We start from the raw sequence: 17,591 nt of genomic DNA on the forward strand, positions 1-17,591 counted from the left end.
CCTTGGCAGTNTCTAGTATTAGGGTAGTACTAAATTAAATTTTGGTAATTACCTATTTTTTTAGTTAGTACTAATTTTAATTTACCAAAAACAAAATGAATGAACAGATCAATTAAAGTATTGTCCATCGCTGCCTACTATTTTTTCCCATCTCTCAGGCAATTTTCGAATTCCATCTCGAAAAAATAACTCGTCTTTAGAGGCGACTCCAATTTTGGAGTCAATTTTCGATTTCTGCGAAAGAAGTGAACCTTGCTGCATCCTTCAGAACAGCCAGTAATCAGAAGGAGCAATGTCCGGAGGATATGGCAGGTGCGATAAAACATCCCATTTGAGCGTTTCTAAATATTTTTTTACGATTTTAGCGACTGAGGCCGAGCGTTGTCATGAAGAAGAATAATTTTATCATTATATCTTTGCTCGTATTCTGACCGTTTTTCTCGCAATGCACGACTCAAACGAATCAATTGTAGTCGATCGCCCGTAATGGAATCGCCAGGTTTCAGCAGCTCATAGTAAACAAGATCCTTTTGGTCCCACTAGATACAGAGCATGATCTTCGAACCATGAATGTTCGGCCATGGTGTTGATGTTGAGATCGATGGCAACGATTGACCGGGCTTAGCGTAGTATTTTTTCTTCTTGGGATTGTCGTAGCATATTCATTTCTCATCTCTAGTTACAATCCAATGCAAAAAAATCTTTTCTCTGTTGTCTTTGAATTAGCTGTTCGCAAGTGAAAAATAGCCTTTCAATGTCTCTCGGTTTCAATTCATAAGGCACCCAACTTCCTTGTTTTTGAATCATTTCCATGGCTCTCAATCGTACAGAAACGGCTTGTTGAGTTACCTCCAATGATTCTGCAAGCTCCTCTTGCGTTTGACTCTGATCTTCTTCGAGTAATGCCTCTAATTCTTTGTCTTCGAATTTTTTTGGCTATCCAGAGCGAGGCTTGTCTTCAACGCTGAAATCTCCATCCTTGAAACGTCGAAACCATTCCTTACATGATTTATCAGTTGGAGCAGTGTCACCATAAACTTCGACAAGCATTCGATGGGCTTCAGCCGCACTTTTCTTCCAATTAAAGTAGAAAATCACAACTTCTCACAAATGCTGCTTAGTTAACACAAAATTCGACATTTCAAACACAGTAAAAATCAAAGTTTTTGTATGAAATTCAAAGCGATATAAGCTGAATATTATTAGCAGATTAACCTCTCTGAAACCGCCAAAATCAGTTGTCACTATTCACAATAGCTGGAGCCATCTTTAGGGAAACGGACCGAACTAATTTGTACTCCCAATACAACAAAATTATATCATTAGATATCTTTTTTAATTACCTATTTTATCCATGCCTACTGCAAGAATAAAAATGTTGGACATATGTATAATATTAGATATCGACTATATACAATAACATAGATGATCAATGGATAATGATTGCATACAAGATATTTAACGTAATGGTTTACATGATTTCTTTAGACACTTCCAATAATTAAGGGGATCCTAAAGATTGATCATAGAGTAAGTAGAACATACACACAGATGATTTACGTGTCACTGACACCTTATATACTATTACATCAATATCTCATTCATGCATGTCACACTTGCACATTTTTCGTATAACAATAAATTTTTTAATTAGACGTCTAAATTCAATTTTAAAAAATCCACGTTGTTTTTTCATGCAAGCTATTAGTCTGTGGAAGTACAAATTACACGGTTTTTATACGAAGCAAATATTGTCACGATATGACAGTTCTAGAGTGTCATATTGAACTAAAAAATAATAAAGATCTCAATTTTGAAATTTTTTTACATTCTCTCGCATAAATTTCATAGATACGTATTAATGTGTATATTTTAGTCCTGGAAAAGGATTTTCAAATTTGTAAAAGAGGAAAAAAGTAATTGTTATACAAAAATTATATGATTTATCCAATAATACAGGCGACTTTAGGATTTCTTTAAAAGAAAAAGTTGAAAATTAAATATTCATCTGTTTCATCAGGCTACAATATGCGAGATAACAGAAAGTTTTTTTTTCAATCAAGATTATCTTGAATTTTTTAAATGACCATACAATTTTTTCCATAATATCGTAGGAATTTTCAAAATGAATTCAATGCACTATCGAGAATGTCATTTTTATTGACAATCTTGCATTAGAACTCGCTTTCGCCTAATATTAATATTAAACACACACTTATCTCACTTTAAATTCCAAAAGTGTACTCTGATTCAGCCACAAAAAAACAAATCCTCTGTTTATAAGATAATTTCTAAAGATATCTCTAAGATAATTTTGAATTATTCGTACATTATAGACTAGAAAATCCTTCTGTGTACATTCAGAGCTGTAAGTACTGCTGTTACAAATAATGTTGCGAATAATATTTGATATTAAATATCAATAAAATCGAATAAAACATTAATAAAAGTGACATTCTCAATAAACGTGTATGAAGTTGATATCTCTTTTTGGCACCCCAAGTTTTGACAAGTTCCATTGGCACTTAGTCCCTCTCCATCCATCCGACCGGTGGGCCGGATCTAGTTGGGATCTCCCTCTCCCACTATCCTGTCTAGACGTCCTGGATCTCGGTTATTGGGGGAACCCATGGTCGCTTGTTTTTTGCGATCTTATTTGTCTCCTCCATAGATTTTGATCGAGGAAAGAGAAAAAAACTCCTTCCAAATCGATACCTTCGCCCTCCTGAAGCGGCCCTCGGGGACCCCTTCATTTCTCTTTGGCTTCTTGCCTCGTCTCCTTCTGACCCGCGAATAGGCCTTCTCCTGGCGGCCATTGTGGAGCGGAGAAATTCCGAATTCCTTGGACCAGTAGGTTGTCCTGCGGACTATATATAAGTTTGCTCTGGGACATCGACGCGTCACACGCACGCCATATAACATCCCCGAGTCAGTCAGCCTCTTCCGTTATTTCTTCTGCCGTTATATCAGGCCGGCGTTCCGGCCATGTCGAGATTTCAAGGGGTCCAACTTCTTGAGGACCCAACGCTTCTCTTCCCTTTAGTGGCGGCGTCTTGTTTGCATCTCCGTGAGAGACATTATAGATGATGCGCTGATCTGATTGTTCATCCAAGGAGACGGCCACTTTCTATTCCTTGATTCTTTTGGCCACTATGGGAAAGGCCCATGAAATATCTATGAACTCCTCTCAGCCGCCCACAAACGTGCTCACCCGACCTCTATTGAGGACGAGGCCGAGTGCCGCTACCCATAGCAGGGTGCAATCGTCCTTGGAGTCAATGGTCAGAAATTCCTATTCAATGGCATGAGTGTTCCCTCCCAATGGCAAAAAGCGTCCCCTCTCACCATGATAGGCCTGGGGGAGCGTCTATATATGTGCCCTCCCTCTAAGGATTTCAAGGACTCTTCGTATTCCCTGCTGCTTATGCTAGGAAGGAAATAGCACATCCATGGACCCCCACTTATCTAGTAGGAATCTCTCCTCACCGAAATTGGTATCATCGATGGGGATTCGTGCGCATGTTGGTTGACTATCGCCACTCCGACCTCAGAAGTCTCTGTTGTTTTCTGGGATCATGTATAGGTCTGCGGCAATAGCCAGCCCCCCACTCTCGGCGAGGCTCTGGAGAAACATCTTCTGAGCCCCGCTCGAGTGATTTAAATTGGTTTGGAGGAGCCTATTGGTCATTTATCTTATTGATCGTTTGAAATTCCTCCATCTCCATTCTCTTAATTACCGCCGGCCGATGGCCGTCCTCCATCTTCATCCTCTCAGTAATCGCCGTCGACCGGCGGCTATCAGCCATTGGCTGCTTTATGGATTCCTTGGGACTTCCTTTCATTTTCTTGGCTGCATTACAGCCTTTGCTACAAAATTCTATTCTGCTGGTTTGCCTAACTCCTTACAAGTTGGGCATTTCAGCTTCTGCCAACATTCTCTCGTCTTATGGCTGATCCCTCCGCATCTATAACAACAGCCGGAGCGACCTTGCTTGTGCATGTACTCTGCACATATCCAGCTACCAGGCATCTGTAGCATTGTAGTCCCCTGACAAGGGAACAACACCCGACAGCTGGACCGATTCTTATGCGTGGGGTTGCGAGCGCTTTTTTTCCCACACCCGTTTGGGCACCGTATTCAGCATGCCCCCAGACCATTAAGTCTTATTTATATCTCTCACTTTGATGTCCTGCGGGGGACATCCGCTAATGCGGCTTTCCTCGGCCATCTCTAAAGTTGTGGCCAAGTCGTCGAGGCCCATTAATCTAAACTCGACAGTCGAGATATTTTAACATCGTCTCTTGTGGCGAAAACTTCGCGGAACTTAGCCGCCAACATCTCCTGAACTTGTCTATCTTCGCTCCGTTCTCCTTTCCGTGGATCTCCCAAATGAAGGTGCCTGTAACAGCCTTCTTGAGTCTAAGATTTCCAGCTCGGCGAGGCTAATTCTTATCCTCGCGAGTCTCATCACATCCGCGCACGTAATTGAGATTACAACTGTGGAGGGGGGGCTAGATAGGGCAGCTCAGGAAGAGAGGCGTACCGATGAGAGGTGTACCGAGGATGCGCCCTTCGAGAGCACCCTCTTCTTGAAACATCTCCCTCGGCTTTAGTAAGAGGAGGCCTTCTCCTATGCGGACGGTTGATGCCGCCTTGGTCCTCTTGGTTTTGGCAATCGTTCTTTTGGCTACCTTAGAAACGACTTGTCCAGATCATTGGCGGCTATGCCTGCGTTGCACTCACTACCTCCGGCGAGAGGGAGGCTTGAAGTCGCGGTAAGCAGCGCGTCCCCCATTGAGGAGAAGAAGGAGGGATTGTTTTTTTTCCCTCTCTGCCCCGGATTCACCTCCAAAAACGATCCCTTCCCCTCCATCGAATGAGCGAGGGTGGGGGGCCGCTCAGTTGATGGCTAATTTTTTTGGCCGCGATTTTGGCAGCGGCACTATGGGGATCACGTCCATCTTTCACAGAAGACGAGGGAAGAGACGCTCAAGAGCGCCCCATATTTCTCGCTCGTTGCCCCCTCTCTCCCTAGAAGTTTGACCTTGGAAGGCCTCCCGCCAACAGATGCGACTCTATCCTCGCCAGGGAATTCATTTGTTTTACAACTCCCTGCAGAGGCAGCCTGAAGTACGGTGCCCTCATGTCCTCCTCGGTCGCCACCATTGGAACGCAAGGTTCCCTATCCTCCGGAGGGATTCACCCTCCGGAGCAGGTCGCCCCCCGCGTTTTCATTAGGTCGATGGATTTAACTACTTTTAAAGTAGAAGTCGGGCTCTCTTGGCCCGACCATAGCTGATTCCCAACATAGGTCGTCGCTCCGTCCAGTCACATCGTGCAACGGAAGACCGTATCCTCCTTCTCCCTCTCAAGGAGAATATTCCGGCAGTGAAGGTACACGAACTTTCGATTGAGTTTTTTTCTTTCTTTCTTCCAGGCCCTGCTCGTCGTATTCTTCCACGAGTTCGATTGCCCTTTCTTTTTTTCGCGGACATGGAGATGATCTTAACTTCTGGATCGAGGACCGCCCTATGATCCATCCAGAATTTTAGCCCTGGTTTCGGCCGTAAATTTCCCTACGTGAGCGGGGCTGGCCTCCTACGTTCTTCGAGGATTCCTCCTCCGAAGAGAATATTACAAAGGAGGCCAATCTCTTGCGGTCTTCCTTGTTCCCGAGTGATTCGAGACTGATGACGCAGCTCGATATTAGCTGTTCGTTACAGCCAGTGGTGATCTTGGCGGCTGTAGAGGCTACTTCGGCATACTCTGGCCTTGCTACTAGCAGGGTCAAGACGCGCCTTACGAAGGACTTCCATCTTCTCCCCTTCACCCTTTGTTGTGCGATCTCCATTGTGCGATTGGTATAGTTTTAGTTTTGGTGTCTGCCATTATTGGTTGATCTCTTTTTCCGTGATGGTTCCAACCGGGCGTGCCCTCATCTCCCCAGAAACATGACCTAGAGAGGGCCCCGAGTTCTCCCAAGGGGTCGATATGGAGTGGGCACTAGGAATGTTACATCGGGTGCACTGGTCTCTAATCCTTTACTCACTGCGGGCGAGGCAAGCCCCACTCCCGCGGTTTTCGGAGGTCCCCCACCTCCGTCTATGAGGATGGCGTCACGGATAGGTCGAGTCAGAGAAGCGGCGCCCCTTTCGGACCTTAGCCACCGTGACAGCCAGCATGCATTCCCACCTCCCGGTGGTCGGGTTCGGAAAGGGCGCCGTCGTGGATACACCGGGCATCACGGAATATGCGCCGAGCGGCCACGCAGCTCCTTCTCCAGGAAAGACGTGGAATAAGTCCACGCGACTCCTCGATCTCCTCTACGGACAGAGTCCGCACCTCATCGACAGAGAATCCCCAGTGCACTGAGTTAAGGAACTCTCGGGGACTCTTCCTTCCTATCATATGATTGAAAGATACCATACACCCCCCCCCCCTGCAGACAAGTACTCATCCATCTTCCTCCCAAGTGGCAATGCTCCCTCTAACAATACTGTACCATTGAAATCAGGGCCGCCACCGGCACATTGGGGATCCATCCTAACAAGAACAAGATGCTCAGGAGTCCCCGCTTCGAAGGAGAGAGATTCCCTTGGCCGGATCCGATTTACAGACTCCTCCTATTTAACAGAAAAATCCGTACTGCTCTTATATCCTCCTACAAAGGGAACCTAAAGGGAAGCTCCCTCACCACGAGGTGGCAGTCCACAAAGGGGAAATTCTGCACCATGATCTATCTTCAAATTGTGTAAGATGAAAGTGTTGAAAATAGATATGAGCTACAAAAAGTTATTTAATAAATTTTCTTATATTTTCAAATTGTGTAGGATGAAAGTGTTGAAAATAGATATGAGCTACAAAAAGTTATTTAACAAATTTTCTTATATTTTCAATTATTTTTTTACTTTCATAAATTTATTATATATATCAATTTTAGGATTAATATTCTCTTTATATAAAACTTTCCATTTTTCGATTAATTCTTCTTCTTTTGGAAAGCATAAATAACTTATTTTTTGTGCGAGTTATTATGCAGCTTTTTATTGACAGTTTTTTATTGAACACGACGGCATAGCAAATAAAATAAAAATAAAATATAAATCTGTATAATAAAACTTTTAAAAGATTACTTTTAAAAGACTAATTAAATTAACTTTAAACTTATTTTTGATAAAACTAACACTTTGAATGCGACTGACTTGTGTTACTATGTATTATATAATCATGCGTGAAGGTGGCAGATTTCAGTCATTGCGCAGAAAATGTGTTCGAGAAATGAGCATATCTTTTTATTTCCACCATACAATATACGACAACGTCTTCCGACTGATTGTAGACCAGGCCTTCTTGTTATGATGAAAGTCGGATGTCGTATGGATGTCGTACATAGTGAGAATCCTACATTTTAAATGTGCTGAGTTTATTCGACCCCGAGCAGCTCCTGAGAGACAAAACGAACAACTATTTTCTTTTTGTCTCCAAGAAGTAATTACATTATAAAACCTTTTTACTGCAATTGGTGCGGAATGCTGAAATTTGTTCGCGTCGCATACTCCAACTTGCTCTAATATGCTCCTGCCATAATTCTTACTCACTCTAATAATCGCATTAGAGTGATAGGAGCATATTTAAGCATATTAGAGCAATACAATACAAACAAACCTTTTGTGATTGATTCCGATCTCGTTCCACGAAAGATGCTTTTTCATGCCGCTCATTTCGGCGTCAAAATAAATCGATAGAAATTGATGAATATCAAGCATTAATTTTAATCACATGACTTATTTTGACGCTAAAAATGTGCATTGAGCGTCAGCATGAAAAGGCATCTTTATACTATTCCGTTGCATGGATAAATACCCTTAAGGTGAAATTACACGGTGTGAAAAAGACTGCGGAATAGAGAATGCGTCAACCAATTATTTTGCACTAATTGGTTTCAATGATGCATTTTCTATTCTGCAGCCTTTTTCCGCATCGAGTAATTTCATCCTCAGGGTGAAGCTCCATGTGATATATTTACCGCGTATCGCATATCGCGTAACCAATCAACAATAAAATGCAAAATCACAACACAGATCGCTTCTGATTATACGGTTACGCGATACGCGATAAATACACATTAGGCACAGTAAAAATACATACAGTATGGACACTGCACTTTTTATGTGATCCCCAATTTTTAGTGTGCATGCATCTATTTCCAACCAGGAATGTGGCTGCCTTCAGCAATGTGATATTGCAGGCTAAGTTAGGTTAGGTTAGGTTAGCTGGATTTCCTTCCCATAAAATATAATTAACCCTTTCTCCTACAATATTGTGTGAGACTTGTGCTAAAGAAATCGGGTCAAACATGAGTACTACGGGTAAGAACCGTAATACATCGTACAAAGCTTAATTTCTTTTAATTTATGAGAGAAAAATATGACAAAGGATTAATAAAATTAAGTTTTATTAAAAAATTAAATCAAATTTTTTCGGAGATGCTATATTGTGTAGACTGTTATATTTGTATGATAAAGTATTCTCATAATAAAGTATGCGTGCATGCATGTGCGTATGTGCGGACGTGCGTTTGTGTATACGTATATAATTAAATTACAACTTCACATTTAATTACAATTTTTAAGCAATATATTATTTTTTCATACATAATTATTCAATTACAATTTTTATAAGTATTTAATCAATTATTATTTTTAATTTACTTATTACTGTTTAATATTATTATATAATGAGTTCATTAATATGTATTAAATTATTATATAATTCTGATTCAAAAATATATTCGCTATAAACAAATTTCATGACATGACCGAATTATTTTGTTTTTTTTAGAAAAATCATTCTGTAGCTTTACAAAAACTCAAATTTATAAGCGCCTTTCCAACCCACAACATGGCGACGAGTTATAACCTGGGATCCACTGTATCAAAGATGCCGACGCTCAGTGTCCATATTGTATGTACTTCTCTATACTGTGGGGACTTAAGCCTGATGCTGGATTCACACTGGATTCGACGTGCGTCGTACGACCCTCTGCAATCAATCAGAAAACAAGATTTTGCTTTGTATTTATAACGGCATTTAATATTAGGATCAGCGCTTGATGAATGTGGGGAATATCCAAATTTTTTATTAGGATAATCATATATCAGTGGTATCATCGCTATATATCACGCTCGTCTTGAATAAAGTCGTCCTTTTTGATCCAAATATAGAAATGCTTCCGGAGGAAACCGGATGACAAGACTTTTTCGTAATATATTGGATTTGGATACAAGGCGCCATATATTAGACTATTTTCTTTAATCTTGCTCGCTCGCTTGAAAGTAGTGATCGCGAATTAATTTAATTATGAAATTGTATTCGAGGAATATTAGCTTTACTGTACAAGATACTATTGCTAACATATTTTGTGTAATCCGTATGTTTCGATCTATATGTATTTAGACAAGCGCGTAAACTCTTTCAAATAATCGGATCTTCTCCATAAGAGATGTACTCATATTGAACCATATAGGACATCCGTATGTAATTATCGCCTAACTAGTAGTTGATAGCAGATTAATTTAATCTTTGGATATATTTGGAGTAAAATAGTCTTTTTTGTTGCATGAATTAGTGGCTTTCATCAACTATATATCCACATGGGTTTTTATGATGCAATCTCTCATCGAGATTGATTCCAAGATATTTGACAGACTTTTTATGAAGGATTCTTTGTGTTTTGTTATCCATTGGGGCGCTCTCAATGTGAAATGTTTTATATATTTTCCTTACGTTGTTGTTCGCATACGTTAAGTTTGCTCTAAGTAATATCGTTTCACATTTGTCTAATTTGTAATTTCCATGTATGATAATAGTATTCTAGTTTTCTGAATGTTTCTTGTAACGTCTATTGGATTTTGGAAGGCCAATTGTTCACCGAGTATACTATCAGATCGTCCGCGAATGCAATAGCTTGAGGCTTATTTGATTGAGTTAATTCGAATATTTTTAAAGCCACTTAAATATTAAACAATATAGGTGAATTAACTGTGCCCTGTTATAATCCGTTGTTAATTTGAAATGTCTTATTTGAGAGAGTATCTCCCTATGCTGTTATTAGCGATCTGTTAGAAACCACATTTATCATGATTTTAGTTAAGTGTTCTGGAAGGTTCTTTTTTATTAATTTATATATTAATCTGTCTAGTCATACAATATCAAAGGCTTTCTCAAGATCTATTAGGCATGCTTATTAGGCATGCACCCAGACATTTTTTATTATTAAGCGCTCAATTTATATCCGATATTAGTTTGTTAATTACATGGATAGTGGAATGTTTATGTTGAAGCCAAACTTTCTGGTATGATTTCGTTAGTTTTGCAGAAAGCTACAATATGATCATTGATAATTGTCTCAAATAATTTGCTGAAGGCTTATGGGTCTATAACTTGATGGGTTAGTTTTATCTTTATTTTTTTTTTTTGGTATTGCAATCACTTTGGCTGTTTATATATATATATATATTTTTTTTTGAAAATTATATTAAGATCATCCAGACCAAAGGATTTTTTCTTATTCAGTTTCTTAGATAGAATTTTTTAGATAGATCTAAAGTATTAATAAAATAGTTTTTATAAACTTCATGTTGGAGGTCGTCGGCTGTATTTTTATTATTGAATACCTAATGCTGAATTATTCGTTCTTTCATTTTCTACTTGGTCTTTGACTTAATTTTTTCATCAATCAGATTGTAGAGTTGCGGTCTATTATCAGTAGTTTATTATTTGCTAGCAAAGCTCCTATGATATTTAACTTATCTTATTTATGAGAATATGATCATTTTTGTTCTTTTTCAAATTAGAAATATCAATTTCAGCATTGTTTAATGAGTGACTTAGATGGAATTTTTAAAGTAGCTATTTTAGCTAAATCTTTTTTTCTGAAAATACTGTTTAGTTGGGGGAACATGTTTGTAGAATCGTTTTTAAGAATTTTTCCTATTTTATCTTTCCAATAGTTATTAATCGAAGATAAAAATTCTAATTTTAGGTCTGTTCTGATATCATTAAGTTCGTTCTTTAAACATAACAATCGTTGAGTGTTAATTGCGTCATTTCCTTTGGAAGTGATGTATTTTTATAAGTAGTTTATTTTTCGTTTTTTTAGTTTTTTTTATTTTATCATTTATGTAAGGATTAATTGAATCTTTTTCTTTTATCTTAGGTACGATTTTTTCCATGGTTTCCAATATTTTATCATCTGATTCTCTAAGATATTGATATATTTCTTGCACTGATAAATTTCTGTCATTAGGGATAATATTAGTATGTTTTGTTGTAGCGTTTTACTAAATTTTTCCCAGTTTGTTTTTTTTAAATTATATTTAGGTTTTATATTAATGGAATAATTCAATCCCTGTTTCTTTATTGAGGGATACACTATATTTGACTGCTTCATGATCGCTATCACAAGGTAGATCATTTCTAGATCATTATCATTTTCTAGATCATTATCATTTTCGATATTATGAAATGTCTTGCGCCAACTATTACTATATCTAAATAAAAGTTGCCGTTAAAATAAGAGGGATATCTAGTACTTAATAATCTGATTTTATAAGTTAAGTTATTATTTTCTATCCAAGATTTTAGTGTAATGCCTCTGGGATTATTGTTTGCGTTTTTCCAGTTTACATGGTTGACGTTTAGGTCGCCCGCTGTTATGTAATAGTTTTCTGGCTTGTGTAGCTCTAATATGATAAATAGCTTGTTAAGATTCGGGATAAATTCCTTTTTTCCACATCTCGCTTATATAATGTAAAGTTTTATTATCTTTTAGTTGTTGTTGTTATTTTTAGTATTTTTATTTTTATTGCTTAAATTTAGATTTAGATCAATTAATCTTTTTTTATTTTTGACTTATTTTAGGACGTCTATACGACGCAGGGTGATCGTAATCTTTGCAATTTATGCAGAATAATTTCGTTTTATTTATTTGTGTACCCAGTGGATAGCTGCATTCCCCCGGTTTGTTGATTATTACATTTAACGCATTTATACGGAAGGTTACAATTTGAATGTGTGGCCTATGCGCTGGCATTTCTTACATTGCATTACGTCTTTTTGTATCATTGTATCCCAGTGAATCACATGATGGAAAAGATATTTAAATTTTCTCAAATTATTTACTTTACTTATAGATGAAATTTATAATACTATAAATATAGGTAGTATTATTTTATCTAATTTGGATCTGTTTGTGGAAAATCTTATTACTTTTTGAAATTCCATATTGCTAATATTCAGAGATCTTAGCTCTTCTAATGCTTCTCTTTCCTCATATGAATTATTTAAGCCTTTCAATAATAAAGTTATTGGTTTTTCTGATTTAGTAGTATAAATATAAAATTTTGTATTACATTTTATTAAAAATTCTTTAGCCTACTTAAAGTTGTGTTTAACGACTCTATTTGTAAAATATGCTTACCGTTTTATTAATTCGCTTAATAAAAAAATTATTCAAATCTTTCATATTTACTTTTAATAGTTGCATTATGTCCTTAGGGTCTTTTGATATAGGATGTTGATCAGCGGAGGTTTATTTTTTCTTTGTATCTATTGAAGAGGAGTCTGTTGATCCTTAGATTGAGCATTCTCTCTCTTCCTTTTAAATTGCTACTGGTTGATAAGTTTCTGTCTTCTTATTATGAATCATATCCTGACTACTTTTCCTTCTTAATTGAAATAGAAAATTCGTTTCTTGGCAGTCCATTTCGTCTTCTTCTTGAGATGATTGTGTTACAGCCTTATTAGAAAGTATTTCGAATTTATTGTGCGTGAGTATGTTCGCAACTTCTTCTTGATTTTCTTTATTTTCATGATTAAGTTTCTGTAGTCTTTTATTCTCTTCTTTTAGTTTGTTAATTTTTGCCTTTAGTTCTTTCACCATATTCAACTGTTGTTATGATAATGGGTGACTCATCTACGACATTAGAAATATTCTTAGCTACACTTAGATTAGGAATTGAATTTAACTTATTGCATTTGCCTCTCGATAAGAAGAGGAATTTTTCTCTTCTGTATCACTTTGTTAAGTGTACTGCTAAGTATTGTATCCTCATTAGCTGATTTTTCCTGTGTAAGTATTTAGTTAGATGACCAATATGTGAGGTTATGTCATTTTGATCATCGGGATCTTTGTCTATTTGATTTCAATCGTCGCATATTGATGCAACTTTATTCTCAGATCTCTCAGTCATGAGAGATTTATCGTTTTTATAAATTTTTGCTTTTATCTATTAAATGCGCAGCTAAGTGACTAAGGTGTGTGCTCGACAAGAATTCGATGAAAACTTCGATGATCCACGAATACCTATATAATCATGGATGTATAGTTATGATACATCTGTTCAATATGAATCTGATAGAAATTTGTGTAGTTTAACTGAATATCTAGTTACTGTCTAATCTTAATATTATAACTATTTTCAGATTAGAAAATTATACTTTTACAACACTTTTACAATACAGTTATCAGTGTATATCTCGTCTTCGACTAGAGCTCTCCACAGTTTTTCTCTTGTCGATAGTATGCCGTATTGATATGGTATGAGTAATGTACCATAATGTACCTAAACAGTATGCAGTACAGACTTTTGTGTCGTTGAAAATTTTTAACACAACACAGATGTTCTAGAGACGTCCATGGGACGTTCAGAAGATGTCCATTCACACTAACAAAACTCCTCGCAATCTTAAAAAAAATTTTCACTTGTCAAGTCAGCGAAAACAACACGTCGCGAGATTTAGAAAATTCTTTGCATGAGATGAACACTTTTAAAATGTCCAAATGTGAACATATTTTGTACGTTGCGTTTCCTATGTTTTTAAAATTCGTACTAAGTCCATAGACGTTCATCGGATTAAATAAAAACCAGATGTGGACGTCTAATGGACGTTGTGCTGTCTGAATAGTTATTAATTATCTCTTTCGGAATTTAGTTCATTATCAGAATTCTTACATACATTGAAATGATAGTTATAAGTATTTAAAACAAAATATTGATTGATATTAAATACATTTATGATAAACACATTATTACAAAAACATTTTTTTTTTCCATTTTTTTAAAGTAATAAAATTTTATTTACATGTAAATATTGGTCTTTCAATTCGATTAAGTTGGACGCATATCATTGAATCATTATTTTTCCTACAATTGTTGATTTAAAAGTAAACGACTAATTGCAATAATCATATAAGAATGTATTATTTGTCTTAATCGTTTACTGGTAATTAATGTAATAATATAAATTTCAGAAAAATATAAATTTCATAAAAATAAAGAGAAAAGAGGCACGATTGGCGCAAATATGTATCCATCGCACGTTTTACTTACACAGTCACATCGATTAGTTACGTTTATAAAAGCATATATAATCCACACAAAAAATTTTAACAATACTTCATTAATTATTATATGCACCGATTTTTGGCCTTTAATTGATGAAAGAGATACATATTCAAAATTTAACGAAATTTATAATTATATTAAGAATTTTAAATACGACCGTATATGTGAATACATCAAATACGATAAAGAACGCTAAGAATGGTCAAATTTTGGATGTTACAATTAATACATTATATATTCTTTTTATTAAATCAATTTATTCCAGATATAATTGCGAGCCGATAATATTCGGTTTCAACACAATCATTCTGAAACGCTAATAATCCTCCCTAAATTAAATTAGAAAGAAAGAAAGTAAAACATTTATTGCGAAAAATATTACCTCAGCCAGGATTCGAACCTGGGACCTCTCAATTTTTCTTTCTTTTATCAACCTCAGCCGCGATTTTATTAATGAATTTTTATAAAACTATAATCGCGATATTCGTAGACCGATCTTATATCTAAATAACGTAAAATTTATCTTATACATAGATGCTCCTTATGGCCATTTCATTTTAAGATATCTGTAAGATGAAATTGAATATGTGAAATCGGATTATGAATATTAACCTATATATGAATAATAAACATGTCACAAATTTCAGTAAAAAGGTATTTTGCTTATATTTCTTTATTGCAATATTTTATGTGATGTGACGCTTCTTTGACACTCGTCACAGAAGGTATTCTAAAATTGTTCATTCTATAATTTCTGATAAAATTTTAGAATTTGAAAATATTTTTTTAGAAATTATATTGAGTTATAGAGAAATGTTACATATTTTTTATAGCAGAAATTGCATACTAAATGTTCTAAAAAGAATATAAACTTTCTCAGTATTTTTTGTAGGTGTCATAATTCCTATAAAAATTCCGGGAAAATTGCATCAGGGATTGATGAAAAGTGGGATCGCTATCACTGTGCGATTGCCACGCAACTCGAGCTTCATAAACATGGTTTACAGTTATACTTTATTTTTTTTCATTACTTGTTGATTTTTTTTGTTTTATATCTTTCTTTAATTCTTTCTTCTATATTTTTATATTCTTTAGTATGGAATAGATTCTAGATTCTAAGCACGCAAAAAGACATAAATTTTCTCATGATTGCAATCATGATTGCCATCATGATTGCAATTATTGACCCATTCTTGCAAAAAGTAAAAGTATTTATTGAATAATTCATTGAAAATTTGATTTTTGAATTATACCAAATTATCTTACCAAATAATCCTTTGTATAACTGTTGATTAATAGGACGATTACCTCTTTTATCAGAAGCTGAATAATTAGCAATACTAGAACCATAAATATCGAAAAGTATCTCGAACCAAGAACTTCCAATTGTGATTTATATTAAATTTTAATTGAATGTATATCTTTTTTTATTTAGGCAAATAAAAACCAAAATTTGAGTTAATAATTCTTCCTATAATAGTTACAATAAAATTTTTTAATTACGAAAAGTTATTTAAAAATAATTTGAAATTATTTATTTATTAATTTGTATATTTATTATTACATACTTTATCATTATCAGCTTCGAAATAATCATTAGCTATCTAAAAATTTAACAGATATGTTAAATCAAATCTAATGGATTTAGAATAAAATAATTTTAAAAAATGTTACTGTTAAAAAATTAATATGTGTTTTTCGATAGTATTACCGAAAATGTTTCTGAAATTTCTAAGTTTGTTTTATTTTGTTCGGTAATAGTTTTCATCATAATTAGTAATCGTTTTACTACCTCGAGAGCTCTTTTTACTTTTAAAATTACTGTTAAATAAAAATGTCATTTAAATAATATTATTATAATATTATATATAATATTATATATAACATTATTATATATAAACATTAATTAGTATTATATGTATATAAATATAGCTGAAAAAATACTATATGAAAAAAAAACTATAGGATTAAGCGATCGGCTTAAATCGTATTGTACTTTTTTCAACATATTACATAAAGACTTAACAAATTAATTTGTTACTGGTGGAAAGTTAAACATGTAATAATAAGCGTCCGAAAAATCTCAAGCTATAATTTCTAATGTTTATAAAACAATACTAAATGGAAAATATAATAAAAAATAGGTTAAGTGATACGCATTCGACAACTCTCTTCTATGTGTAAAATATATATGCAATATAGGTAAGATATACTTGTCCATGAAAAAAACCTGATAAATTTAACGTATTAACGCATTGTTGCTGATATGACAATGTGCCCGATTGTTCAGAATTTTTAAATGAAGATGATGTGAATCCTTTAGTGCAAATGGATGCATCTTGAGCGTGTGAAGTGTCACGTACTAATGTATGCGACTTATATACTGCTGATGGATTATATATAACATTTATTCGTATTTGAATTGAACTGCACTGTTAGAAATGTTCTTAAATTTTATTAACTTTTAAGTTACACAATTTGAATTTAATTTCATGATATTACATTAAATTTAATGTATTTATAACTAAAAAGTATATTTGTGTACATGTACATAAAATTTAATGTATTTTTCATGAAAATTTATGAAATTTAAGTAACTACTATAATTTAATTTTCAGTTAAATTATTTATTACTTTTAATTACGTTTATAACCATAAGCTTCATTTACATATAAAGGAAGCTCATGTTTATATTTCTAACAGTGTGTGACGACATAGAAGTATATTTGATGATGCAGGATTCACAGAAAATAATGTGGCTGTATTTTTTTGTAAATTAATAAATTCTTTTTGAATATATAAAGAATTTATTATTCATTGATATCGATGAGCTAAGTATTGATGTTGATTCTATATCATTACAAGTATTTGAAATAATCGATTTGAAAATGTACATTGTGGTACAAAATTTTTTGTATTACAAAATGTTGTGATATTTTTTTTTCGGATTGATGGCATTCTCAATATAACACGCTGGCTTATTTATTGTTCCAGATGAAAATTTCGTAAAATTATTTGTATTTGAAATAGATGTTTGACAATTTAAAAACATGCTTGATTCTGTTTGTGAATTCATAATATTATTTTCCTTAGTAAACATCTGTTAAAAATTATTATATATATATATAAAATTATTATATATATATATATATATATATATACTGTAGACTCGACCAAGGACC

At 34.6% G+C, this 17,591-nt stretch overlaps 1 protein-coding gene and 1 pseudogene across 1 annotated transcript in view; both read right to left on the minus strand.

Annotated features, from left to right (window-relative positions):
- LOC105620171 (mitochondrial fission regulator 2-like) overlaps positions 1-2,893 on the minus strand; it is a 29,879-nt gene extending 26,986 nt beyond the window's left edge. The window contains 1 exon segment of the mRNA XM_012201676.1: positions 2,772-2,893. Within this exon segment, the coding sequence (XP_012057066.1) occupies positions 2,772-2,893 (122 nt within the window).
- A 6,058-nt stretch (positions 2,894-8,951) lies between these two features.
- Positions 8,952-17,591, minus strand: part of LOC105620172 — a 16,136-nt pseudogene continuing 7,496 nt past the window's right edge.

This window comes from Atta cephalotes, assembly GCF_000143395.1.
Source record: "Atta cephalotes unplaced genomic scaffold scaffold00024, whole genome shotgun sequence".
In the NCBI taxonomy this organism is placed as follows: domain Eukaryota; kingdom Metazoa; phylum Arthropoda; class Insecta; order Hymenoptera; family Formicidae; genus Atta; species Atta cephalotes.